At 36.1% G+C, this 27894-nt stretch overlaps 1 protein-coding gene across 1 annotated transcript in view; it reads left to right on the plus strand.

Annotated features, from left to right (window-relative positions):
- The window catches only part of ANO2 (anoctamin 2), a 182321-nt gene that overhangs the window by 81921 nt on the left and 72506 nt on the right, over window positions 1–27894 (plus strand). Inside the window, 1 exon segment of the mRNA XM_062570871.1 lies at window positions 7223–7306. Coding sequence (XP_062426855.1) covers window positions 7223–7306 — 84 coding nt within the window.

The raw sequence follows: 27894 nt of genomic DNA on the forward strand, positions 1-27894 counted from the left end.
GTTCTCTGTCTTGGCCTACTGCATCCTCTATCTTTATCCAGCCCTGTTATTTCCCTCAGGAACAGGACACAGGAGATCCAGGTTGGTAAGCAGGGTTTGTCAGTGATGTGCTTCTTGCAGAATGGGCTAGTGTTGAAGGTAGGTTGGTGTGTGGAGGAAGGATATGAGATCCTTTCATGCAGGGGATCTTGTACTGCAAGGCAATGCAAGTTCTGATGGAGATGGGTCTGAGGAGGCAGAAATGGACCTTCTAATCTCTCAGAGCCTCACAAGGGCTCTCTGCCCTGTGCAGGTTCCCTGAGGACACAGTACAAGAATGATTCGAGCTCCTCCTCATGCAAAGATCCCTGAAAACCATTGGTCTTTCTCAGTCTCATTTTTTACCTTTCTGTCCTCCTTTGCTGCACCTACCAAGTAGAACATCACTGATTCTTCTAAGATGTCATCTTCCTGCTTCTATCCTATTCTGCTACTTCTGTTGCAAAATTAAACTTTTTTAGGCAGTATAGAAATGTATAGCCCCTTTTTTGTGTAGGTTTGATTGTATGAGAAACTTCTGATCTGTAGCTTGTCTATGAAGAATTCTGTATACACCAAATTCTGCATATCTTTAACTGTATGCCTGTCACAGCATTTTCATATGTGAATGCGTTAAGGTAGGTGTCTTGAGCTGAGATATTTTCAAAGGTGTCCAAGAGTTAGACATCCAAATTCTGTTTGATCTTACATAGAAGCTGGGTTACCAGCCTTCTTAGACCAGAAAAAAAAAATGAATCAGGGATGTAAATTCAAGCACCTAGAAAATGTGGCCTAGTTTCTAGGTGAAAATCAAGTGCTTTCCTTTGACTTCAGTGAGATGTGCTCTTTTCTACAATTCATGAGATTTGTCCTGACGTGGCTAGCTATGGATTTATTTACTTAAAATAAGCCAATTAAGAACCTACTTTTTAATTATCTGTATGTTATTCTCTGAAATTCTCTGAAGTTGCTTCTCAGGATGAAGCTGCATAAGATGGCTCAGTGGTTCATTGTTACCAGTAGGAAGAGATCCCATCTTTACTTTTATTACCAGTTCTGGAATCTAAACCATGACCTGAAGTACTGACTAAAGATGTAAAAAAGTAATTCCAGCAATAAAAATGGATAGTGTTTTTGATCAAGGAGGCCAATTAATTGGATACATTTTCAAAGGAGTCTAATGAGGGCTAGAACCAAGGGAAGAAAAAGAGAATATTTTTGTAGAATAGGCAGGGTTAGGGAAAAATATGTGGATTAGGAAGACCTCTCTGTTGTAGCAACTGTGAACCACTAAATCAGTTCATCAGTATCATGCAACTTCACACATATGTTGAAATTACAGAGCAGTTTGAGCCAATCTGACTCCACACTACCATAGTATTGCCTCAGTCAGGTGTTCTTGTTCCTCCTCTTAAGCTCATGCTGGTCATCATACAGCTGAGTGGTGAACAGTTCAGACAACTGATCCAGCTGAAAACTAGCTTGGGAAGTAAAAATGGTCAGTTTTCAGCTTGGTCATCTTCTTGAAATGTCTTACCATACCACTGCATGTGCACTGGTGTTAGTGCAAAGAAATGAATAGAAAGGTGCGACTAGCATAAGATGAAAATGAATCTGAGGATATGGGAGCCCACACTTAGAATCACAGAATCATAGAATGGATAAGGTTGGAAGGGACCTCTGGAGATCATCTAGTCCAACTCTCTTGCTCAAGCAGGGTCTCCTAAAACGTGTTGCCTAGGGACCTATATAAAATTTTCAGCTTATTTGTTTCAGTAACAATTCATCTAGTAGAATAAATATTTTTTAAACTAAATTTTCAGTATCATAGTTTGAGGGATGTCTGGCTTCACCCTTAAAAGTAGCTGGTGTAGGACTATTTTTGGGGGTTCAATTTGAACTAATGGCCAAAAATAAATGACACTATTCTGCTAAATTCTGCTAAGTTGCCTACAGAATGTGATACATTGACGCTGCAATGGCAGCATTTGGTTGTTAGATTCTTATCTTGAGAGCACTTAAATTTTGAAGTCACATTTCAAAATTTAATCTTGCAAGTGATCCCTCAAAGCACTACTCACTACTGCTGTTGTTCAATGGGAGCACAAAAAAGGATTATGTACAGGTGTTGACCTACTTGTGTACAGATATGGCAAATACATTTCCATAATATGTCTAATGGGTTCTTTGGTTTGTTTTGAGTACTTCAGTTTTGTGTTTGCTTTAGAATATCTTTGATAGTTGAGTTCCTGTCTGCTTGCACAGTGGCTTTTGTCTTTTGACACACTTAAACTTAATCATGTTGGATGACTTACTCAAAATTTATTTTTAATTTTTTGTGAGTCAAATTTGATTGGACTAGTGATCTGGAGTAAAAAAGACTGTGATCCTCTCCCAGTGATGCATGCTTAGATATAAAATTACTTTTTCTTGCATGAGCATTCCCTTGCTTGGATATTCTTGAGGGTGTTCTTGTGTAAATGACAATCTCTTCCTTAGACTTCGCCTCCCCTCCCCAGTATCACAATTCATTATGTGAAATAGAGGTATTTAAGGCTTATCCTTGATTTGTAGGATATCCTCGATCCACCTCTTTCATCTGGGCTCACCATCCTATTCATTCCAAGTTTCCTGCTTTAGGGTAGCAGCTGAGTCCTTTTAGTTCACAGAATCACAGAATGGTTGAGCTTGGAAGGGATCTCTGGAAATCATCTAGTCCAGCCTCCCTGCTCAAGCAGGATCACATAGAGTATGTTAGACAAGATCACGTCCAAGTGGCTTTTGAATGTTTCCAAAGAAGGAGACTCCACAACCTCTCTGGGCAACCTGTTCCAGTGTTCTGCCACTCTCACAAGAAAGAAGTTTTTCCTCATATTCAGGTGGAATTTCTTGTGTTTCAGTTTGTGCACCTTGCCTCTTGTCCTATCACTTGGCACCACTGGAAAGAGTCTGGCCCCAGGCTCTGAGATGAGATATGCTCCCTTAAGGTATTTATACACATTGATAAGATTTCCTCCCAGTCTTCTCTTCTGCAGGCTAAACAGACCCCGCTCTTGCAGCCTTTCCTCATAAGAGGGATGCTCCAGCCCTCTGGTCATCTCTATAGCCCTGGACTCTCTGCAGTAGTTCCATGTTTCTCCTGTACTGAGGAGCGCAGAGCTGGACATAGTACTCGAGATGTGGCCCCAAAAGGGCTGAGTAGAGTGGCAGGATCACCTCCCTCGACTTGCTGGCAACACTCTTCCTAATGCACCCACGGAGACCATTGGCCTTCTTGGCCACAAGGGCACATTGCTGGCTTATAGTCAACCTGTCATCCACCAGGACTCCCAGGTCCTTCTCTGCAGAGCTGCTCTCCAGAAGGTCAGCCCCCAGCCTGTGCTGGTGCATAGGGTTACTCCTACCTAGATGCAGGACTCCGCACTTGCCCTTGTTGAACCTCAGGAGGTTCCTTTCTGCCCAACTCTGCAGTCTGTCCTGGTCTCTCTGAATGGCAGTACAGCCCTCAGCTGTGTCAGCCACTCTTCCCAGCTTGGTATCATCAGCCAACTTGCTGAGGAGGCACTCTGTCCCTTCATCTAGGTCATTGATGAAGAAGTCAAAAATCACTGGACCCAGTACTGAGCCCTGGGGGACGCCACTAGCCACAGGCTTCCAACTAGACTCTGCACCACAGATGACAACCCTCTGAGCTCTGCCATTCAACTGGTTCTCAATCCACCTCACTGTCCATTCATTCCCATTTTGTGAAAACCTTCGTTATAGACGTTCTCTGCTGTGCTACTCTACTTGCATTCGGCATGGTAGAGTGAGGCTGTTCAGTGAATTCTCAGTGTTTCTTCGACTTTCCTTAGGATGTAAAAAGAAACTGTAGTTTGGCTTATTTTTTGGTGATAACATCTCTGTTCTCTTAATCTGGGATGGTTTCTGAAGTTCTTTTTTCTCTCGGCAACCAGATGTACGTGTTATGCATGCTTTGTAAAATTCTATAATCACTTTTTTCCTAACCAAAGAGACTTTAAGGAGACATCATTTCTCTTTTTATTTTCTCATTTTACTGTATCATTACTTATGCACCATTATTTCAGAATGTATTTTGCTGTATGTTTGAGGCCTGGAGCCTGTTCTTGGGCAAAATTCTCATTAACATCAATATAAGTTTTGTCTGAGTAAAAATTCCAGGATTTGGCTTTTTGTTTTCAGGATGGGAATTATCATTTTCTACTCTGAGCACTCTTTTGGCCTCAAAATACCTTGGCTCACATGGTTCTCAATAAGTGTCTGGCAGCTGTACTGGCATGCTTCCAGCATTGTAACATATTTATCCCTACATGGACATTTGGCCTTCTTCAAGTCATCACAACTATTTCTAGCTTATTGTCTTAACTGTTGAACTCTCCCCATTTTCAGACAAAGAACTTGATTCTGAATTACAGTCTTTGTACAGCAGAGAGTGGGATTGTTCCTTTGTATCTATGTATATATGATCAGAATCAGAATCAAGTATCTCTAAATCTGTATTTAAAGAATTGTTTCATGCAATATACTCAAAAAAAAAAAAAAAAAAAAAAAAAAAAAAAAAAAAAAACATACACATTCCAGGAGACACTGTGGACTATTCAATTAAGCATAAGATGCCCTGACAAATTCTATAAAGACAGATGAACTAATTTATCAACCTAGATGTAGGTATGTGAAATGTTGATAAAAGGACACTAAAATATCTTACTAGCAAACTTAAATATAACTTGACCAAATTTGAACAGAATGGGCACACAAAACAACAGTGACAATAACAAAAATGTCAGTTTAATTTACAGTACCATGTTTTGCCTGGCTTTTGATTTTCTCACTCTATTTCCTTTCAAGCCAACTTTCAAAGTTGCTCTGGCCTTTTGCAGCTGCCTCTGATGCTCCAGAATTCTTTGCTCAGCAGAAAATGAGGAAAATAAATAAATAAATAAATAAAAAGAAAGCCAGCTCATTTTTGCAGGTGCTTATTGTGTGGTTAAATCTCCTCAGTTTCAGTAGCTTTATCTATCTCATTTTCCTACTTTAGTCATATCATCTCTTCACACACAGCCTCCTTGCCTGATGCCTTTGACTTATCTCCCTTTAAGTCTAAGGATGTTTCTTCCAGGTAAGCTTTGAAGCTTAAGGAAGGAAGTGTGATACAAATTAACACGAACCAACAGGCTAGCAAAAACTTAGGAAACATCAAGATACATGCATCGTTAACATATTTAAACATTTAATTCTGTATATTTTTCTTTCCCTTCTCCATCCTGCTGGCTACTATTTTTACTGTTAAGCAACTTTAATAATGGCACCGATTACCTGTGCTTCATCATTTCTGTGAGATCCATATATACCACTAGCACTTTTTAAGTCATAACAACAACAACCCTCATTCCAAAAAGTGCTTTAGTGACTCCTGAACTTTATAACTCGTTGTGAAGATGACTTTAATGTGAGGCTTAGGTAATGCAAAGACACTCTCTGGTGCATAGTTTCACTTCCAGTTTTCAAATATAGATCTATTGATCATAGAAACATCAATAGTTTTTCTTGCTGTCTTCTAAAATATGTTTTATTGATACAAATAGTACATGAGATTAGACCTGTAAAGCAAGCTGTCATGCAAGCAGTTTCTTTGAGTTTACTTACTACAGTGTCATAATGCTAACGTCTCTCAGTCATCTGTACTTGAACTTTAGAGAAAAGAGTTCCTTCAAGCCTTCTGCCATATTAGCACTGTATACCCTGAGAGCAGTGGAATGTAAGTATCTTCTGTTAGACTACCATTAGGGTAGATGAAACCGTGACTTATTTATAGAGTTCAAAACGACGTGGAAATGTTAATTTAAGTTAATCTAGTTGTTTAAATGACAGTGTACTCCCGTATCTGTTCAACTAATGTCAGACATATGAAGTACTTGGAAAGATGAGCAATATATGGCAAGTCTCACTGTATAACAGCGAATGTTCAAGATGGTGTCTGGTGCAGTGAAGATGTTGCAGATAGTTAACAGAAAATACACTGTACGTATGTCCCCAAGAAGGCTGCTGAAGCTCCATGCAGTCTTGTGAAACCCTGTTCTGTTGCCCATGAGGAGTAATAAATAAAAAAAGTACTTTTTATTTGCTTCATTACTGTCAAATGCATGAAAAAGTGTTGACACTTTTAATGGATTTTGTTACCAGTGATATTGCACCTCTGAAATGTGTGTGATTAGGGTATTCTAATGCTCAGAAGGGAATAGAGAAATGTAAATTTTTAGTCATGATACATGGAATTTCTGAAAAGCTCTGAGCAAACAAGCATTTTTCCATGGCATCTCTGATTTCATTCTGTATATCTGGCCTATCTGACCACAGAAGCCAAAAGTTTGCTTTTAACATTTAGCTACAATGAGACGGTTTTTGCAGCTAGTTTGTGTGTCATGAGACAAAGAGCAGGTAGGGACTATTCAGATGTGGTTATCTGCCAAGCAGTGATGATGCTGCTTTATGTACTGCCTACAGAGAATTAGTCTTTTTGTCAGGGTTAGCAACCTGTGACACATAGTACAGAAAACTACTCAAAGGTCCATGCTGAAATGCACATGGTAGAAACAGGCCTTTTGAGGGAATCCAATCTGAATTCCAGGTACCAAATGAATTCAGAATTTGTTAGGAATCAGGAGATTGATGACATTTGTCTTCTTTATGAGGTACTGTCTTTAAAATCCTAATAAATTTGTGCTACCATGCTTAGCTTGGGCTCTAATTTGGAAAACAAAAATACAATTTGGAAGGCAACCTTTGACAGGTTATCAACACCTTCAGTATGCAGCCTTCTAGAGAATTCTTTTCATGGTGTTCTTTGTTCCTTTTTACTATGCAATAAATGCAAAAAGGATGGTAGAAAAGTTTACTGAATTTTTCATTTAAGTAAATGTTTGATTGTTCTGCAGGTGCCTTTACCTTTATTTCAGACCACTGTGTTTTTCATTGTTTTTTTTTTTTTTTTTTTTTTTTTTTGGTTCACTAATTAATGATGATCTGTGTGGTGATGTATTTGTGGTAAATACCACATATTTACACCTATGGATATCGAGTATGTGATCAAGACTTTTTTTTTTTTTTTTTTTTTTTTTTTTTTTTTTTTTTTTTTTACTTTTTCTTAATCATAATAGAACCTTTCTTATTTTTCCCTTTTCAGGAGCATCCTAGACCTGAGTATGAAACCAAACTGCTACAGAAAAAGCTCAAAATTAAAAACACAACAAGAGAAAATGGAAATGAAGTAAGATGTGACTTCCAATTTTCCCTGAGATTTGGTTTATGTTTTGTTACGTTATGGTTATCTTTTTGTCCGTCTCTGATATAAGGTTTGCAAAATACACTTTTTGGTGCCGTTTACTTCTTGAGCAGTCTTGTACGTTACTTTCTAGAGGTCTAGTATTATGCAGCATTATGGGCTATTGAAAGACTTTGAGGTATTTGCTAACACTCCCAAAGTAAAGCATTTTACACAGAAATATGGTAGACAGGTGCTTTGGGATCTAATCCATAGAGTGATGAATGATTAATTAAGGAAAGATTATCATCACAGGAATTATACATATAATATTATATATATATATATATGTATATAGTAGTGATCTAGAATTTCAGTGTTTTGTGGACAATAAAGGAAACAACTTTTATTATAGTGATTTCATTTGCATAAATAACATTGGCTGATTGGCACCTCTAGTCACTTTGCAGCTGTACAATTGTGCAGGTGTGATAGCATTTCTATTATAAATGGAAAAAATAAATTAATGTATAATTTTTAGCTTGAGTTGTGCTTAGGCTTTCTCTAGCTATTTGAAATCTAAACATAAGAATTTTTTCCCTATCCTCTCTTGTAAAATGTTGATTGATGTCTATTTCCTAGGAACTCATAAGTCCATGTAAATTCTGCCCCTTAGGCATGGCTAACCATTGCTTATTGCCTGTATGTCACCTGTGGTGGCAAAGCCAACCAGTTCCAAAAGCATGTCTAGTTTCTAGGCAGAAGGAGACAATTTATTTTGTTGAGACATTGAGGAAAGTCAATATATGAACTGGAGAATAGTCCAGATTTCAGGCTCAACCTAACAAATTTGATCTTACAGCGTATGGAAGGATGCTGTACTTCTGTTACTTTTATTCTGACAGCTACCCAACTGGTGTGTATTTTCAGATGTTCTAATTCTCCAACAGCTTATAGTTTCAGAATCTCAGGAGAATCAATCATATTGTTTCTGTTTGAAGGGCTCTAAATTAGAATCGTAGAATCAGTAAGGTTGGAAGGGACCTCTGGAGGTCATCTAGTCCAGCCCCCAAATGAGTGGCCCATGTGGAGATCAAACCTGGGACCTTGGCATTATTAGCACCATGCTCTAACCAACCAAGCCATAACACCCAGATAAATGTGTTGCTGTATGACCCAAATGGGACCTGAACCCAAAATCCCCAGCTCTGGAGGTTGATGCCTTATCCGTTAGGCCACTGGGTTTATTAAATTATGATTCTGAGAGGTAGTATTTTTATGCCAGCAACATGGCCTAGCTTATATTTTACCACACACAGTGCTTTGGTGCCAGGAATAGTACTGCTGCCTTATCCTAGCATGCCAGATAGTCTCATGTGTGCTATTGAATGAGAAGTATGTTAATAAGTAGAGTTCTCTACTCGCACATTTTTCTGCATCTGCTAGTCCCAGCAATTTGGTTCAAGCTTTTGAGACATCTTCATGCATACTACTTTCTGTAATGCTCTTATAGGAGATAAAGTCCTACTTTGGAAATTTATGCATGCACTTCAAACAGCAACCCCCTTGGTTTTTAGTAACAGTGTTTAATTCCTAAGTCACTTTGGAAAAAGAGATTTAATTTCTTGAATCATTTAAGTATTTTTTGAAAATGTTTCCCAGATAAATCTCAAACTATTTTTAAATGCTATTAAAAAATAAATCATGTTGACATTTGCCATCAAGACAGTTACCTGCAGGAAGCATACAGATATTCATAGGGCAGAATATTTCACTGGGCTGATTAATGTAAATCTCTAATAAATACATTTATTCTGTAACTTACTGATCACTATTTCTCCCAAAATTGCTGAGTTATATTCCAAGTTTTTGAGTACTTCTAAGTCAGTCAATTTTTTGTTTATTCATTCTACTGCAATCACTTTTTCAATTTTCCTCAAAAAAGGCATTCTTTTATCTCTCCAGCAAATAGAAAGTAAGTCTGGATTTGGAACTTGTAGTGTTCAGCAGTTTCTACCTCAATGATATTACAAAAGCAATAAATGCTTGCATGAAACCTGCTGAAAAGGGAAAAGCCTCATTCTTTAATAGAACATGCAGTACTTTTTACATTTAGCTTTAGAAGTTTCTGAAAAATTAGACATTAGCAGTAATGAGTCTGCGATAGTCTGCCTAATTTTTAGAAGTTTGAAGCTTTTCTTTTTCCTCCTCAGATGTTTCTGTGTAATATACATTGTAAGGTCGTTAACTCAGCTGTTTTTGCACTGTAGCTTACTATTAAAGTGCAAGTTTCTATGAGGTCTCTTGCTCAGTACTTCTATCTTGTTGAGTGGACGTCAAAGTACAGGACTTTTTCATACTAATAGCTAGATCTTCCAGCGTCTTGACTTGCATGACAGTAGAGGTATCTCTGTAGTTAAAGATTCAGTCCTCTTAATTTCTTGGTTTTGTATGAATACACACATGCCTTTGAAGTCTTGGTCTCATTACATCTCGGTTGACAGTCTGATGTCATGACATAACTCTCTGTGAAGTTCTAGCCTGAGCATTTTTGGCTAACTAGGGTGATTTTAAAGTATATCTTTTGTGTGTCTCTGGTCAACAACTGTAGTTTGCTGTGCTGTTATCAAAAGACAGGTTCTGGCACCAGTGGTTAAAATTTCTCCTTTGCTTATCTAACATGCAGTTAGAAGTCTCCAGCTCAGCAGCTGTGGCTTGTTGGGATAGAAATGATGCCAAAGGCAACGCTGTTGTGAGAATATTCATTTAGAGCTTACTTAAAGGCATACATCTCTATGAAATTACTGGCTTGTTTCCAGTAGGTTAATTCCTCTGCTCCAGTGAGGATGTGGCTGTAGTTTTATGGCAAGAAGCTGAGCTTTTATGTGGAAAGTTCTGTGTACAGTGCAATTCTTTCTTGCCTAACAACAAGGAGTCCTTGTGAAGCTTTTTCTTTCTTTTTTTCTTTTTCTTTCTTTTCTTTCTTTCTTTCTTTCTTTTTTTTTTTTTCTTTTTTTTTCTTTTTTCAATTAAGAAGTAGGGTTTTAGTTTCTGTGCTGGTACTGTGACTGCAGAAGAAAAATCAACACTGTTGCATACCCTCTTGAATGATAACTTGGAAATATCTGTTCAGAAAAAAAACCTTCCTCAACATACAGTTTTCACTGGCTGCTGTTGAAATCATTAGCTATAATGAATATAATGAGTGTGGAAGATGCCCAGCACCTGTCAGGGCCAGTAAACATATGAGTCAGTCTGGCCAGGCAATAAATTCCAGGTCAGCTTGATTAGGATTGGCAATGAAAGGTATTACAGATCTAATGTATTACTTGCTCAGTGGTGTTTGTGCTATAGTGTACAGCTTTCGTACAAATACTAGTTAGGGTATTTAAACTACTGTAATGAATAAAGAACAGAATTTCTGTCTACACCACCTTGCATGGTTCAGGCTGCTTTAATAAATATTTTATTGGTTGTTATAAAAAATGGAAAAGAAACTGTGAGAGCTCAGAGCACTTTATAAAGGATTGCTGTGAAGTTACGATTATGATAATACCCTAAGGTTCTATTCTTTCAAAAGGGAATTCATTTAAAGCAAAAGGAGTTGAAACGTTTACTTGAAATGCCTCAGGTTAGGTAACAAATGCATACGTTCTTAAAAATTATGACATTCATTTAAGAAAAAATGACGAGTTCTAATGGACATGTTTTGGAAGTCTGTAAGTGATCTGGTTTATAATCTACAGGAATATTTGATTTGTTGTGGACATGTAAATGGCTTACAATTTAGAGCTACATATTTCTAAATTTGTGTACTTTAAAAAGTTTCCTTGTCCTTACAACAGAGACGAATGTTCATGCGTGCATGTGTGAATGCATGTGTTTGACAATACATTCATGAACAAGAGGCATGTAGCTGTTTTAATAAAACATTCTTTTTTTTTTTTGTTCTCCTTTTTTTAATAAATTACAACATTGAAGGTGTGGGTAGAAATATTTAACTGCTAGTGTGAAGTTATCTTATCTGCAGAACATTAAATAAAAAAGGTGTTGGATATTTGTAATCTTATGATAAACTGTTCTTCTCTCTGTGCAGTACTGATATTCAGAATGGAAATACACCAAGGTCAGGAAATGAAAGTTGGTCTTGTGCCTGAAAACATGCAGATGGGGTTAGACCCAGCTCTCACGGCAGCTAACAGAAAGAAAGACTTTTAGCAATTTCTGGGAGTGATGGATCAGACCCTAACTCCTTTTCATTAAGTGTCCAGCTGATCTGGCAAACATGATGCAACATCATATATTTTCTTATCTTTCCTATCTGGCAAGAAACGGAGTAGCTCATTCCACATATTTCTCAAGGAAAATTTTCCTTATAGAAAAAAGGACTTGTCTCTTGGCTTATGTTCTTACTAGGAGCAAACACTAGGAATAATAAAGTCTGGCATTCTCTCTTACTTTTAATTCATTTCAAATATGAAAGTGGCAGAATAAATTATTTAAATTGTTAATTCTGCTGTTAATTGAAACAAAAGAAATAAATCTTCCTTTCAAAACCATTTTGTTTCAATTAACAGATGAACTGAAATAAACTGCTTTGAAAATGAAAATCTCTAACATACGCATGATACAGCTAAATAAAAAGTACAACTGTATACTACTGATGATAGTTCTCTATATGTTTTAAAATTTGTCAGCATTATAAAAAAATATTCTTTATCCATTTTTCACAAGTGAATCTTCCACCAGGGCCTAAGAAGAGTTTCAGATGTTGGAGGCCCACCCCTTTATTAAGCAAGTCCTTGTTAAGACTAACTAAAGAAAGAAATTATATTAATCTCTTTTTTTACCTGAAGTGTAACTCTATAGAGCAAACCAAGAAAATTGCTTAGAAGTACTAATTTGAAAAATCAGAACTGTAAAAGAAAAGCAAATAAATGCAGAATTCCTTAACCACTAATTCTGAGAAAAGTATTTATCAGCATTTATTTATTGACAAAATATTTTTTAAAATAATTTTTAAATATTGATAAAATATCAGTTTTGAATCAATATTTCTTACAATGGCTGATGCTTTTTCAGTATTTCTCTTTCATTGCTTTACTTTTACAAATAACTTTCTTTTCCAAGCATAAGAGATCGTAAAAGGACTATATAATAAATGTTCTTTTTATCCTTTTCAACTTATTCCTTGCACCATTACCTTTTGAAATTAACAAATGAAGAAAGGTTGAAGATGAGCAATCATATGAGGACTTTAGTGATGATAATCTTAGAAAACACTGTCATTCACTTTATTATACTGATATTTGATTGGATAATTGGATCAAACCACATACAAAAGATAAATGTTATGATTTCGATTAACTCTTATTTTTGGTTTTGGTTATACTACAGTATTTACAAGTAGAATTTGTGTCTTCAGCAGACAGTTCACACTTTCAGCACGTTCTCTTTTAAATATGTGGGGAGTTTGTATGATTATATTCAAAAGTCTTCCCTATAGTTCTGGAATTTAACTATTTTCTATACAGTGTTGTAAAAAATGCAGCTAAAAATGTCCCACTTGCTATCCCTTCCTCTAAAAATTTTGCTAAAGTGACATCATTGACTGCTCTCCTTTTGCCACAAGTCTAGTAATTTTCTCACAGAAAGCAATCAGATTGGTCAGGCATAATTTACCTTTGATACATCCACGATGACTCTTTCCAATCACCTATTTCTTCTCCTTCATGGTATCAAAAATGTGTTTCAAGATCATATACGCCATGATTTTCCTAGAGACCAAACTACGGCTGACCTGATGACAGTAGTTCCCTTGATCATCTTTTTTGACCTTTCTTGAGGATGTGCGCAATATTTGCCTAAATGTCATTGTCAAGAACCATCCCCGATTTTAATGACTTTCCAGAGATGATAGAGATCAGCCTTGCAATGACATCAGCCTGCTCCTGCAGTATTTCCTTCCCCTTTTGCTTTCTCTTCCCCTCTGAAATTTGTAGGTAAAAGAAGTCATTGCTCATCTTTTCTTAAAAAAAGAAAAAATCATTTTGCTTCATCTAGATATCCTAAGAGTGTTTAACTAGGAATCCTGCTTTTTTATTCACCTGTGAGAGGCTGGACAATTTGAACCAGAGCCAGGTTTTTAAGAAAAAGGTATCTAATCCTCATGGGATTTCTGCCAAAATTAAAATTAGTTTTTCTTCCAGAAGAGAATTTTAAATCTAGAAACAAGAGTAGACAGGGCTGCTGCTTATTGGTCTTCCTATTTGTATTACTCATTAAGATTCTGGCTCAAAGAGACATTCTTTGTAGGCAGTATCACAGCATGTGTTTAAACATGTAACTAGGACTAAATGATATAATTAAAGTTAAGCACATGCCTCAGTGTCCCAAACAGGACTACAATTAAATGCTCTCCTGAATTGAGGCCTAAGCTTCTTACTGACAACATTAAAGAAGATGCAGGTATCTTTCCTATTAAACTGAACAGAAAGGTTTATGTCTACTGGTTCTGTTTGTCAGTCGCTAAAAATTAATGGGAGTTCGGCCTGAGTGAGTAACAAAGTATTAGCCCTTAGGTCTACAGTTAGCACAGACAACTTACTATCATGTTGTCCCCAGCCAGAGACTGTAATAACAGGTTAGAGGGTTATAGCAAAGTCTCAGGTTGAAAAATATATCTTCAGAAGTCTGCTGGCTTTTAATTTAATACAGATACTTGAACATAAGAAAAACTAGAGTATTCTCTCTTTGCTGTGTGCTGGTGGCATACTCTTGTGTCTTGGAGTGTATATTTCACCTTCTGTTGAGCATATTTATAAGGTAGATTTCATGCTATTAACCTCCAAGGTCAAAACAGAAGCCCAGATTTGGGACAAAATTTACATAAATTGGCTGTGAAAACAGCAGTCAGTTAAACTAGTTGCCAAGAATTTTTTATTTGATGCATACTACAATACTGTTTGCATTTTTAAAAAAATAAACTGCATTTACATTAAATTGCTTTGGGTATCCATCCCAGGAAGACTGAAATTCCACATACTCCAAGTTTCAAGAGCTAAATAAGTCAGTTTGAACTGCTTAATTTGTGTGACTATTACCATATTTACTTAACTGAAAAATACTATTCTGTTGATCTACTGATATTTCTATTCACTTTACTTAGAGATAAGATGGCATTTTGTTTGAAAACTCCTTCATACCATGGTATTTCATACAACAGACAAACTTGAATACTTATTCAAGTTATTCAAGTCATCTTTATCTCCTTTTGAAGTCACCTGGGAACCATATGACTGAATTTAATGAGCAGACTTTTGATTATTAACACACAATGCCAGGTCCACTGCTTCATTATGCATGGTTAATGACTTAAATAAAAACGTACTACTACCTCTTTAAAAAGAGGCCTCCAGTGCATCTCCCATTCTTCTGTTAGGGAAGCCACCAAAAGATACTGAAGTGGTACATATGTGCCTTCAGCTCATCCTTTGTAGGTACATATAAGTGTTAAAACCGCACCATCTCTATGGTTTTCTTCTATTCTTAATGTTCCATAAAATAAAACCAGATGAACAAAGGAGGATGGCAGGGAACTTTTACATCTGTCTGATGCCAGACTGCAAGAACAGTTTTAAAGTTTACTACTGCCTGTGGCCCAGTTGCCAACTTTCGCTCAAAATTTATGATTAAAATGGGTCTCATGGTTAAAATTCCTACCTTATTTGCATGTCAGTCTGTGTGAAAAAAGGAAACTAACACAAACCAAATCGAAGCAAACAAGCAAAAAGCCCTTTTATAACAGTGAAGATCATCCAATTGGGTTTAAAATGGGATTGTGTGCTCAACGCTAGTCTAGAATCTTTTCTAACCCATAGAGATTAGTTACCATCTCCCCCTTGCAAAATAATTTCCAGTAGCTTAAAGAAAGCAGCTTGGTGAATCAAGCAATGCACTCTGTTTTGCTTCCTTCAGATCAGATTTTCACATTCTCTGCTTGATTTTCTTATAGAAATTAATTGGCTGGAAGATAGGTTAGACTTTCTTTATTGAAAAAACAAATACAGTTTTCAAAGTGTTGACAGTGGTCTGCTATACTGCAAATAGATCTTAAAAGTAATGTACAGTAATGTTTGAAATTATTTAAGTTCTCAAAGGGTTTTATCTTCATAAATGCTGTATCTGAAATAGAACTCCAGTTCTGTCTTTTTGTGGATGCAGTACAAGAAAAATCCTTTAGTCAGCTGATTTGCAAACTGTTTTTTTCATAGAATTTTGGCTCCATCCTTCTAATCTAATCTCTCTCTCCAGATTCTTGTCTTCCACTCCACCTGCAAATTTCTCCATCACCAGTTTGCACCTCTTATATTTTCCTGATCCTACCTATACTTTCTATCTGTCTCTTTGGCCAGTGAGAAGAGGTGGGAAGTGCTGAGCTTATTTACTTTGTGGTACATAAATATTTCAGGAGGAGTTACAAATGACAAATGTTTCTTAGTAAGGGCAAACAACATAGCAAGGTAGAGTGGACATGCTGGTGGAGCAAGAAGAGAAGACAAGCAAGAGAACTTTTGGTCTGGGAACAATTACTGATTGTCCAACCTACCACCGATTTCAGGTGCATCTCTAGTGAAGCCAGTGATCTAACACTGAGAACAGATTTAATTCAGTCTCTGTGATTCATATTGCAGCACAGTGGTGAAATATTAGACTTGAAAGGTTTCCAAACGTATTGTATAAGGGCCGAGTTTGTTATGAAGCATAATTATTTTGTGTTTCTTTGCTTATTGTCCTCAGTGGATCACCAAGGAGATTTTATCAGAACTTTTGAGACAATGAATTTGTTGTATATTGTTTTATCAATCATTCCATGTAATTACTAATATAGAAAAACTGTGCTTTTATTTATTGTAGATTATTATTTAATATAGCTATTAAGCTTACTTATGCTTGTCTGAAGGATGGCTTTAAAGTACAATGCAAATAATCATTTTCTCATGGAAAAAGATTTTGTCTCATGAAAAAAATGACACTTAATAGCAAGGAAATTCATATGATTTCCTTGGCTTTACTTAAAGGGAAAATGTTATCAAATCCAGACATAAGGGAAAAAAATATCTTAATATTCAGATGAAGCAAATCCTTAAAGGAGTTTCAAAGAACTCTTCTTTCTATAAACTTTTGACTGTAAGAAAATTAGTGGTTTTATTTTCTTTTCACTGGATTCACTATAAACTTAATGGTATATACAAAGCAAAGTCTGTGTTTAGGGAAGAAGCCTTGCAAGCTACTGAGTCATAATGCATAAAATAACAAAACTGCAAAACTGTAGATAAAAACAAGTTTCAGATATACCTCTTGAAATAGTTTGCTGTCTTGGAAATAAGAGTGATAGTAAATATGCCCTATCTGATAAACAAAAAACGAGTCAATAAATAATATATTTTATTGCAATAAGATAATCTTTGAGAAATGAAAGGAATCAGTTAGTGAAGTATGCCAAGAACTTGAACATGGAAGAAGCTTATCATTTCAAAATTTTAAAAATTATTATGAGTTTGCATCCAAAGCATGCATGAAAAAACTGCTAGAAAAGGTCTCTGGTCATTACTAGGCATAATCACCTCAAAAAAAAGATATTAGAACTTAAGAGACAGCTCACAAAGATTAAGAAGGTACTTTTTCAGCTACAAAGTTGAGATAAAAAGCATGAAATTAAAACAAAAGTTGTCACAATCTGTTTTGAATTAGGTCTTAAAAAGTAAAGTTAAAATAATTAAAAGAAAGATCATTAAACTTACTCATTTAAAATAATAGAAAATAACTGCCAAAATATGTCATGAAAGTGAATTCTAATTGTCAATGAATGTCAATTATGTCAAATCTGATTATGATCTTAATATGAGAGACAAAGGCAGGAAAACTAGTTGGAAAAAGGCAGTAAGAAACTACAGAGAGTAAAGTCTAAGAACTCAACATTCTCAAATTTGGAGGCTTTATAATCTACATCTCAAAATAGTGAAAGAAGTGGACTACTAAATTACAGATTTAGTAGTGTTATCACACTAAATGACAGATTTAGTAGTGAGGAATTTTAATGAACCTAGGAAAGGTTAAATACATAAACCGGAGGATACCAACTGTTTAATCTATATTTTCATTTGCCCCAGAATATGCTGGGGGCTGATTAACTGGAAAGTAACTTTAAAGAAAAGGACCTGGAGGTCCTGGTGAAAAAGAAGTTGAACATGGGCCAGCAGTGTGCCTTCACGGCAAAGAAGGCCAACAGTATCTTGGGCTGCATTAGGAAGAGTGTTGCCAGCAGGTAGAGGGAGGTGATCCTGTCCCTCTGCTCAGCCCTGGTGAGATCCATCAGGAGGGCTTCCCAGAACAAGACATTGACATATGCAGCATGACGAGTGCAGCTGGATTAGCTGACTGGAGCATCATCTCTCATACAGGAAGGGCTGAGAGAACTGGGATTGTTTAGCCTGAAGAAGAGAAGGCTTAAGGGGGTCTTGTCAATATGTATAAGTACCAGATGGCAGAGATTTAAGAAGGCAAATACAGACGCTTGTCAGTGGTACCCAGTGAGAGAAAAGAGACAACGGACACAAACTGAAATACAGGAGATTCCACTGACCATGAGAAAACACTTTTTCACTGTGAGTGTGGTCAAACAGGGGAAGAGGTTGCCCAGAGAGGTTGTGGAGTCTTTTTTCTTGGATATATTCAAAACCCTGTTGAACAGTCCTGGGCAACTTATTCTAGCCTATGCTACTTTGAGCAGAGGGATTGGACCACACAGTCTTCAGAAGGTCCCTTCCAACATCAGCTGCTCTATTCTGTGATTCTGTGCAATTGAGGAAAAAAATGATACAGATTAGATAAGCTGGTTTGACCACAGTAGGCAAATTTTGAAAGAAAACATAATTTGAACTTCAGAAGGAACACTTGAGAAATGGAACAAAATTTAACATAAGTTTACTAAAGTCAGATTAATAAATTGTGCCATCTAATCTGATGTTTTTCGTTAATAACATAATTAATTCCCTAAAGAAGGGAAATGTAGTGTACTTCTGTAAACAATGTAGTATGATGCCACAAGGGTAATATTACAGATTTTGTAGGTTATAAAGCAGTATTTTTCACTGGAACTGACTGGAAAATATTTATTAGAGTTTTTATTAAAAAAAGAAGGAAAATATGAATTTAAAATAATTAATTTGGAGATGCCACTATAGTGCCTTCCAGCCACTGTTGCTGGTGTTTTGTGCCTCATTCTTCTCTGCTGTCCTTCATTTGAAGCTTTTCAACCGTACCTTCTCATCCTTTTTTTATGAAGCAAAAGTAGAGCATTGAGGGATTCCGTGTGTGCTGTGAGTAAGCAGGGTAACTGCTTACCCAGTCCAAGGGGAGAGAAGTGATTATCCCTACTGGTACCTGAAGAGAGGGAGTTCTGCACACTCTGTAAATCTTTCTACTCTTTTTCCTGTCATGCTGTAAGACGACCATTGCATATCATTAGCTGTACAGGGGCAGAGGAGATGATCTTTTTATTTTTAAAAAAATATTATAAGACCATTAGTGAGATGAAATTAGAACTCAGGTTCATGCCAGTCTAGTCTTGTCTAATTTATTTCAGTGACGTTTTTTTGTTCAGTTGTTTGCATTTCAGGTAGTACCAAAGGGCTTTTTTTCTGTTTATATTTTTGCCCTTCCTGATCCTAATGGTTCTTTTTTCTTCATCTATTTTTGCTATACAATGCGGCAGCTGAATCATTCTGAGTGTACCACACAGCTTCTTTTTCTTTCTATGCTTTCTTTCCACACGTCCAAGTGAATACCTGTTGATTCATCCAAGTGTAATAGGATTAAAAGTATCAGGCTACATAGTAGAAAAGGTGCCACGTTGATTTTGTATGAACTTCAAAACATATTTCCTCCCCTCTGTATGTTTAAAGGGTCTTAAAAATGAGATAGGGTTTGGAGTAGCTTTCTTGAAGAAAGCTAATATAGAGAACAAAAGGTTGTGGGGAGCTTTACAGATGATCTGGTCATTGCAAAAATGTCTCAAGATCTAAAGCTTTAGCAAAGCAGATAAACCATGCTCTTGTGAAATAATGTTTCCCAGTGGGTATGATATAACGAAAGTACTTGTCCCTTAATTTTTCCTAGCCCAGGCTTGTTTAGTTATTTACCAAGCATGGCATGGCCCGATTCTCCTTATTTCCCCCACTCTGTTCCTCAGGATTTAGAAGATGCTTTTATAAATAAAAACAAGCTTTTAACAGCTTTAATTTAGTATAATTGACTGGCAGGATTTCTGCTGATGAAACTTTAGGCCCGTTTCAAATAACACTCTTGTGCCATGCCAGGGAGTGTCACAGACTTTTAAGATCATTTTCACTGTTCAGATTCTCCTTATGAAATAGAAAATCTAGAGAAGATTGAGAAGCAAAACTGAATCAGGAATGAAGTCAAGCACAAAGCTGACTGGATTTTTAACACTTGACAGAAGAAAGAAAGCAGACAATTGCCATTTTTGGCTGATTTTCAGAAAAGGTAGAATTGAATAAATAATCTAGCGGACATTTAAGCTGCATTTAAAAAAATACATTTGGATTTTTTAAAAAATAAATGTGTATTTTCATAGATTTGTACTAAATGGGCTTGCATGGGAGCTGGAATGTTGCGAGCTTGAGCAATTAAAGTGCAGAGTAGAAGCAAGGCTAGAAACTAAGGGCAGAAAAGTAAAGGATGTGATGACACAATCAAAGTAATCAAAGGCTTTTGAGGCAAACAAGTTATGAAAATTATAAAGAACTTCATTGCTACCAATTTGGCAATTGAAGAGAAGGCCAACACCAATATTTACTGAACTGCTCAAAAGCACACTTTTTTAAGTAGCAGCTGAGGGAATAAAACTGCTACAGAAGGCATGCGTTTGTGCCTCTAGAGAGCACTGTTGCATTCTCCCACTCCATCTTCCTGTACCAGCTTCTCGTAAAGAACAAAAGAAAACATTGGGCGTCAGGAAGGGGAAGAGGAGATTGTGCACGAAGAAAATTGTGTTATTAACTGATTCTGCCACACTGCCACGATACATTGTCAAAGCATGATATATATATATATGCACATACATATGTGTATTTATATATATAGTGTGTGTATACATATATATATATATTGTCTTTACTAAAGGTGCCAAAACCCAGCTTTGCCTTAGAACTGTTAAGCTGTGTGACTCTGACATTTTAAATATTGTAATGTTTCCCTCTCCCATTTTCTTTTTTGGTTTTGTGAATTTTTCATGTATTCACTAGAAAGAAATATTTCTTTTCCATCTTGGATTTACAGTTTTCTCTGGCATGCACTTCATTCACTCTCACTCCACCCCACCCTGCAGATCTCTGTCTTGCAAACAGTTAAGCATGTATGTAATGCTATGCATGTATATATAAATATTTACTGAACTGGTTTAGAAAGCACGAGATTCTTGGTCTTGGTTTAGAAAGCACTGAATAAAAGAGTGTTAAAATTTACTATAAATAGTTTCCTTTTCTCCTGGCAGAGAGGCTATGATTATAGATCGGCTATGGAGGTTGCTTATATGTTGCTGATTGAAATGCAAGAAAAAGAATGCTTAAATTAAATAAAAAAGAATTGACCCCCAAAAATGTGCTTACCTGAAGCAATGCAGTCAATAGAGCAGATACATATCACATCACTGTGATGAAACACTCCCTGGACCTCAGAAATTCTGTCTATGGATTCTGGTATCAGTTTGGCTAAGCAGAGATTACAATTTTTGCCATTTACTTTCCCTTTCTGTGGAGTGAAGATTAACTAACCACTGGTTATACGCAGGAATTGCATAAACGATACATTGACAAACAAACTAATATGAACTGTAAGCAACAACAAAAAAATCCATGCTGCTCATAGTAAATGTATGTGCCTTTTCTATAGATATTTCATTTATTTTCACTGTAGTATCACACTCTTAATTTTCATCTTAGCCATTAGTTAGAGGTGGGATTTCTATTTTTTCCTCAAGTTATTTGGTTTTTTTTAGTTGCTTACAAGACTGGAACTTTCTGTCATGTATTGCTGCTTTGATTTTGGAATTCCTGAGTGCCCAATTTTTCAACCTTACATTTTGATGTAGTCCATTGGACAGAAGCTTCAAAATAATGTCCTTATATGGAACCATCTTTGTCTTAAACAAGCGTATGTTGAGTCTCCTCCTATTCTCAGTTCTTACAAAGAATAAGGGCAACTTCATGGGCTCTCCTCATGACCATTGCTGCAACATAGGTTGTTATTGGCCTGTGTCCACATGTGTCTTTTGAATATATGACACAGAACTATTTTCATTTTCTAAGATTCATAACTGCTACAAAGTAGAAAGCAGAAATTAGACTTCTACAAAATGTAGTTCTAGCTTTATCAAGTTTGTTGCAACATGATAGAATAACCCAAAGTCATTCTGGGGAATTAAAAAATAATTGGGAAAAGGACTGCAGCAACCATTTACTGGCAGTAGTAACACAGTAGCTAATTATACTAATGATCATCTAAGATTATTCAAATTGCAGGAAGCTTTTTTTTTTTCTTAACATGCTTCTACTTCTTGGATTCTTATCATTCTTGTTCACCTGGAAAGCTGCCACTTATTGCTGACCTGGTTACATATTAGTGCCCAATTAGTTCCTCCTTTGGGTCCCTTTACTTTCCTAAGCAGTTATTTTACAAACAAACATCTCTTACATTGAAATGGATATCCACAACTAAGAATATATACCTATGTGAGTTGTAGCAAGCCTTTTAAAGGAAGAAGTTGATAAACTTGGATCAAATAACTCTGAGTTGTTTTAGCTTAAATTAAGTAGTAGTTGAAAGAAAAAAATAAAGCCATAGCTGAGGTTTTCAATTTTAGTAGCATGATTGAGAACTGCAGGAAACTTCTTTTCAGAACTGACTGGTCTGAAGAGATCTGGGACTGAAAAGTGGGCAGAATGTCAATTTTCCTAAAGTTATATTTTTAGAAGTCCCTGGAATTTATCTCCCAAGCAGACAAAAAGCACTTGTAGGGTTCCATATGATTTAATAAAATGAACAAGATGGCTTAATGACTATTTCACTTGAAAGAGGATATTGAAAATAATCAGAGTGCTAAAAGTAGTGGAAAAGAGATTGATCAGCAGAGAAGATTGTATCTTGGGGGACAGAAAGAACAAGGATAAATAAGAATTGCCGAAGCTAAATTTTGCAAATTAAAAAAAAAAAAAGCAATTTCTAGCTGTACATATAAATAAAAATGAATGAAGAAGTGGGGTATTGTTTAGTGGGTCTAGAATTAAAGATAATCTAGTTATAGTATAAAGATTTATCAAGGAATCATAGAATGATGTAAGTTATAAGGAATCTATCAGTCTTCCAGCCTACTACCTTGCTCAAAGCAAGGCCAACTTTACAGCAGATTGCTTAAAGCCAAAGTTTTGAATGTCTCCAAAGATGGAGATGTCACAGCCTTTCTAGGAAGCCTGTTCTAATGTTTGACTGACCTCATGGCAAAAAGCTTTTCTCTGATATCTAATTGGAATTTCCCTTGTTGCAACTTATGTCTGCTGCCTCTTGTCGTATCCCTCTGCACCTCCAATAAGATTCTGGCTCTGTCCTCCCTATATTTATCTTCTTACTATATAGCTGATGACAGCAATAAGATTTCCAGATTAGCCTTTGCTTCTTCAGATTGAATGAGCCCATTTCTTTTAGCCTCTCCTCGTATGTATATACTGCATTGCCATAACCATCTTGATGGCTTTCTACTGAAATTGTTCCAGTATACAAACATCTTTCGTATACACAGAAGTAAAAAAGAAGGTATAATTCTTCAGATGTAGTCTTAGAAGTGCTAAATAGAGCAGGAGGAATCACTTACTTCAACGTGCTGGTTGTTCTTTTGTTAATACGGCCCTTTATGTGGTTGGCCTTATTTGCTGCAAGGGTGCGCTACTGAATTCTTTTCAAATTGTCACCACTGAGACTACCAGGTCCTCTTTAGCAAATCTGCTTTCTATCAACTTGGTCCACAAGTTACTGCTGCACCCCATGTAAGTGCAGGATTTTGCACTTGCCTTTGTTGAATTTCATGAGGTTCCCATCAGCCTATTGCCCCACCCTGGTGAGATTCTGGTGAATAGCAGCTTAGATTCCCCCAGTGTATGAACCTCTTTCTCCAAATTGGTATCATCTGCAAACTTGCTGAGAGTGCCTTCTGTCCCAACATCCAGGATGTTAATGAGTGTATTAGATAGCAATGATGCCAGTATTAACCCTTAAGGGATGCAGTTACTGACCCTAGCCTTTTGAGCCAGCAGTCCAACCAATTTTCCACCCTCCTTTTTGTTCACTTATCCAGTCCATATCTGCCCAGTTTGATTGTAAGGATCCTTGGGAACATATACAGATACTATGAACAAATTGAATTGAAAGCAAACACAGGATAGCTGCTAGTGGAGGAAATGGAAATTCTACAGCAGAAGAGGAAACTAAGCACAAAGAGATTTATGCGCTCAGAAAGAAATAAGAGACCAAGTAACCTTCATCTCATAATAATAATAAAAAGTATAGGATACAGAATCATAAATCCTGTAACTTTGTCAAAACAAGGTGATAAAGTAGTTAGTACCTCTTTCTCCTCCCTCTCTTGACACATACACTCTGGCAGTGGCAGGAGTTACTCAGGCTACCATAATCTTCTGAGCATATTTTGAGTGATAGTCACAGATACAGAACAAATTTAATCAAAGAATGATTAAATATAGAGAGGTAAAAAGAGAAAAAGAATGAAATGATTAATTAATTTACCATAGATAGATTGTGCCTGACTTACTTGATATGTGTCACTAAAAACAGGTATCATATAGAACCAAAAAATGTTTCACCTACCTGAACTCAATATGAAGCTGCATAGGAAATCACAGTACTGAACAGTTGTAAAGAAACAGGGAACTGTAAAGTGTGTGGTGCTATTAAAACATGTATTAGGAGGCTGTAAAAGGAGGTTATTGGTGGAGTTTCAAATGCAGAATTCCTGATGAAACCTCTGAAGGAAGTTATTTTACATTCATGATGACAAAGGAAGATGAGTCTCGCTAGAAAACTTTCTGAACTATTGAAGGGAATTTTGTATGGATGGATAGTGCTTAGATAAATATATTTCTGTTGCCTTTGCCCTCTATTTTTACAAATATACAAGTAGAGCAAGTGCAGAACGCTACCATTTTCACAGTACATTGCCTTTACACAAGTCCAGTTGGATATAATAATAGTGGAAAACCCAGTCCCATAAGGGGAAACAGGCTTAAGAAACATGTAAACGGGAGTGTTAAAACATTTAAGTGTACTTTAGCCCATGATAGCCTCCATTCTGAGTCATATTGGACTGGTACTCAAAGGTGTAGAAGTGGTCTGTCTGAAAACATAACAAAATAAAAGAAGGTAGGTAAGAGAGGTGTTTACAAAAAAGAGAGATTATATAAATATAGAAGATCTCAGTTTTCCAACAATGCAGACATTAACTGATAAGTAATTGTTGTTGTTGTTACCTCCAGGAAGCAGAGCTGCATTATGAACTTGCAAAACTTTATGTACATCATCCAGATTGGATTTAAGTTTTTGGAAACAATTTTCTGACCTGGGGGATGTATCATAGCCAGGCCGATAGGCCTTGATGTACCTTGATTCCATAAGACTAGGAATCATGATGGAATTAGGGAGCTGCCTCTTGCAAGGTTTAGCTTAAAAGAAGCAGGGAAGTGAAATGTGCCATATGTATCTCAAAGAGTGATGCTTATTGTGTGGGATTGTAGTTGAAATGATTAAAAGTCCTTGATTTTAAAGCAAAGAACTTGCAATATAAACCAGCAGGAAAATAAAAATGTCTTGGAGCTATAATAATGTAGAATGCTACATAGTTACAAAACATGGTATGCAATTTATTGTTGGGTAAAACTGGAAAGCTCTTGATTTTGTATAGGAAACCTCAAAACAGGTAGAAACGAATTTACCACTTGAAGGAAGTGCCAGCAAATGAAATGAAGAAGGAACCTTATCCTGATTTTGGAAAATGACATCATAACATTGCTGTGAATTTGATTTTGAGGATAATAGTGTTATTGAAAGATACCAGAAATTTCTTGGGGCAATTAACATTATCTTTTCATTATTAAATCAGAAATAGCTTGTACATTTAATTACCCCATTTTTATTTCTAATGTCAGTACTTCATACTGACAGACGGTGATAGGTACTGTAAGTTTTATATGGTAAGGAAGTAAATGTTTTATAGCAAATGTAAAAAGCTCTCACAGAATGAAGAGATATTCTTTAATTGGGTTGTATATCATCTGGATTTTACTAAATTAGATCATGGGCTTGATTATGCTATTCCTCTCTCCGGAGTCTTTACTGAAGTCAAAGGGAGCACTATAAATGGAAAACTTGCAAGACAGGGTCGTGGCATGACACAGCTACAAATGGAAAACTTCATCCTAGAAAACAGACATATACAATCTGTATTTATCAAGTTATTAAAATTAGATATTTATAAAGAGCATTCAGAGAATTAAAACCATCATTATCCATATATTACAATTAATTGACTTTACCTTATTTAATGGTTCATTGCAGTGGGGGATATTGTTTCATTTCACTTGGCTTTGAGTCATGTTGTTAGATATAGTGATTTTATAGCTGCCAAAATTTTTACGGAATCTCATCTAAGTTCCATCAAAAATAGTTTATGAAAATAGAACTGTAAAAATTTAAGATTTTCAAAAGGCCTCTGCAAATCCTTAATTTTACCACCAGAAATAATGTCATAAACTGGTGACTAGTTATAGTAGTAACATTAACCAGGCATAGATGGAATTGGAGCTGAGATACTTAATGATTAGGTCAAGACTCAGGAGAGCTTTATGTTACTCACTGAATCAATTTAGTTTTGGAGAGGAAAACAGCAAAATCAATAGGCATTTGATTCGGAACATACTGATTTAAGATTTTCCTTTAAAGATTAGTTAAATAAGCTTTTTACTCAATGACCTTCCTTTATAGGATTGTTTCTGAGAATGAGGAATTTTTCAGTGGAAGATACAGAGGAAGGAATAGCTCTTCTTACTAGTATATGTTCAAAGATTTCATGTGAAAAATTTGTTGGCAGTGAATTATCCTGGAGTTTAAGAGCATAGCTATCTTCTTCTGTAAGTGGACATCAATGAACAACTTGGTAAGCTTTGTATTACATTTAGATAGTACAAGTGAACACTGAAGAGAAGCCAAATAATGCCTAATGTCATTAGTCTTCTTTTCAATTTCTGTACTCCTTTAGATGATTCTACTATTGGAAAGGGGCAGTGTTAATGGTTAGGGCAAGATAATGTTTAGCATTCTGTCAGTGAATGGCTGCATAATTCATGCTTTAAGAGTATGTCAGGGTCCCAGAAATTTGAAGTTTATACTGCATTCTAAAGATGAATAATTAGTATACATATTTAACATACAGTAAAGCTGAATATAATTCTTACTAACATACATTTACTCTTTTCTGGAACACTCAATGCATCTTCCTTTTACCTCAGTGCAAAATAGATGCTACATCTGTATACTGTCTTAGTAAGCTGGCTTGTTTATTTATATGCAGCAACAGTTTATTTAGTCTCATAATATCCCCGCAAGTTAAAATTGGAACCTTTTCTTCATGTATTGGGTTACACATTTCATACTCTAGGCAGACTTACAGTGAAGACTACAGGAAGGCTAGGTGATTTTGTTTCTTCTGTAAATAAACGTTTGCCAAAAGTTCACTGACTGTTTTCTGATTCAACCCAAGATAGTTAACTAAATGTTTTGTCTAGGAAAGGGTTTTGCAACTGGATTAACAAAAATACCCTTGGCTATTACCTAAGGTAATATGCTTGTCAGCTGAGAAGAAAACTGTCAGTCTTTCAACAAAATTACCATTTTTTAACACAATATTAATACTAAGTCAGTATAATTTTTTTCAGATATTCCTGTCAAGATCATGAGAGAAATTGGGTAACATTATTGTTCAGGTTCAACTCATCTATTTTACACTGGGGAATTACTTCATATTGAAAAAGGAGGATTATTTCCTCCTGCTGGTTACATTAAAAGACCTCTGACTGTTAGAAGGTAGATCTGTACAGATGCTACATTGAGCTAAGATTATGCTTGGGAAAGTAGTGTTCTATAATATGGATGCTAATAGTATTTTTGAGTTATATGATACAAATAAGCACTGTGTAGACAGAACTGGCTTTGAGTATTTAAATTGGAAAAAACACCAAACTAGTATCACTCCTTTAGTTGAATTGTAGTCTGCTGGTTGGTTTTTCTCTCCTCTTGTATTTAAAGAAAACATACAATCCAAAACTGTTTTGCTTCTGCTGCAGGGGTCATGGACAGAGATACCACAGAATTCTTTGAACAGAAATGGATTTCTCCCTTGGTCTGAAATCTGAAAAATTTTGTTGAAGTCAACCAAAAATTAACATCCTCTA

Source organism: Rhea pennata, chromosome 1 (genome assembly GCF_028389875.1).
Source record: "Rhea pennata isolate bPtePen1 chromosome 1, bPtePen1.pri, whole genome shotgun sequence".
In the NCBI taxonomy this organism is placed as follows: domain Eukaryota; kingdom Metazoa; phylum Chordata; class Aves; order Rheiformes; family Rheidae; genus Rhea; species Rhea pennata.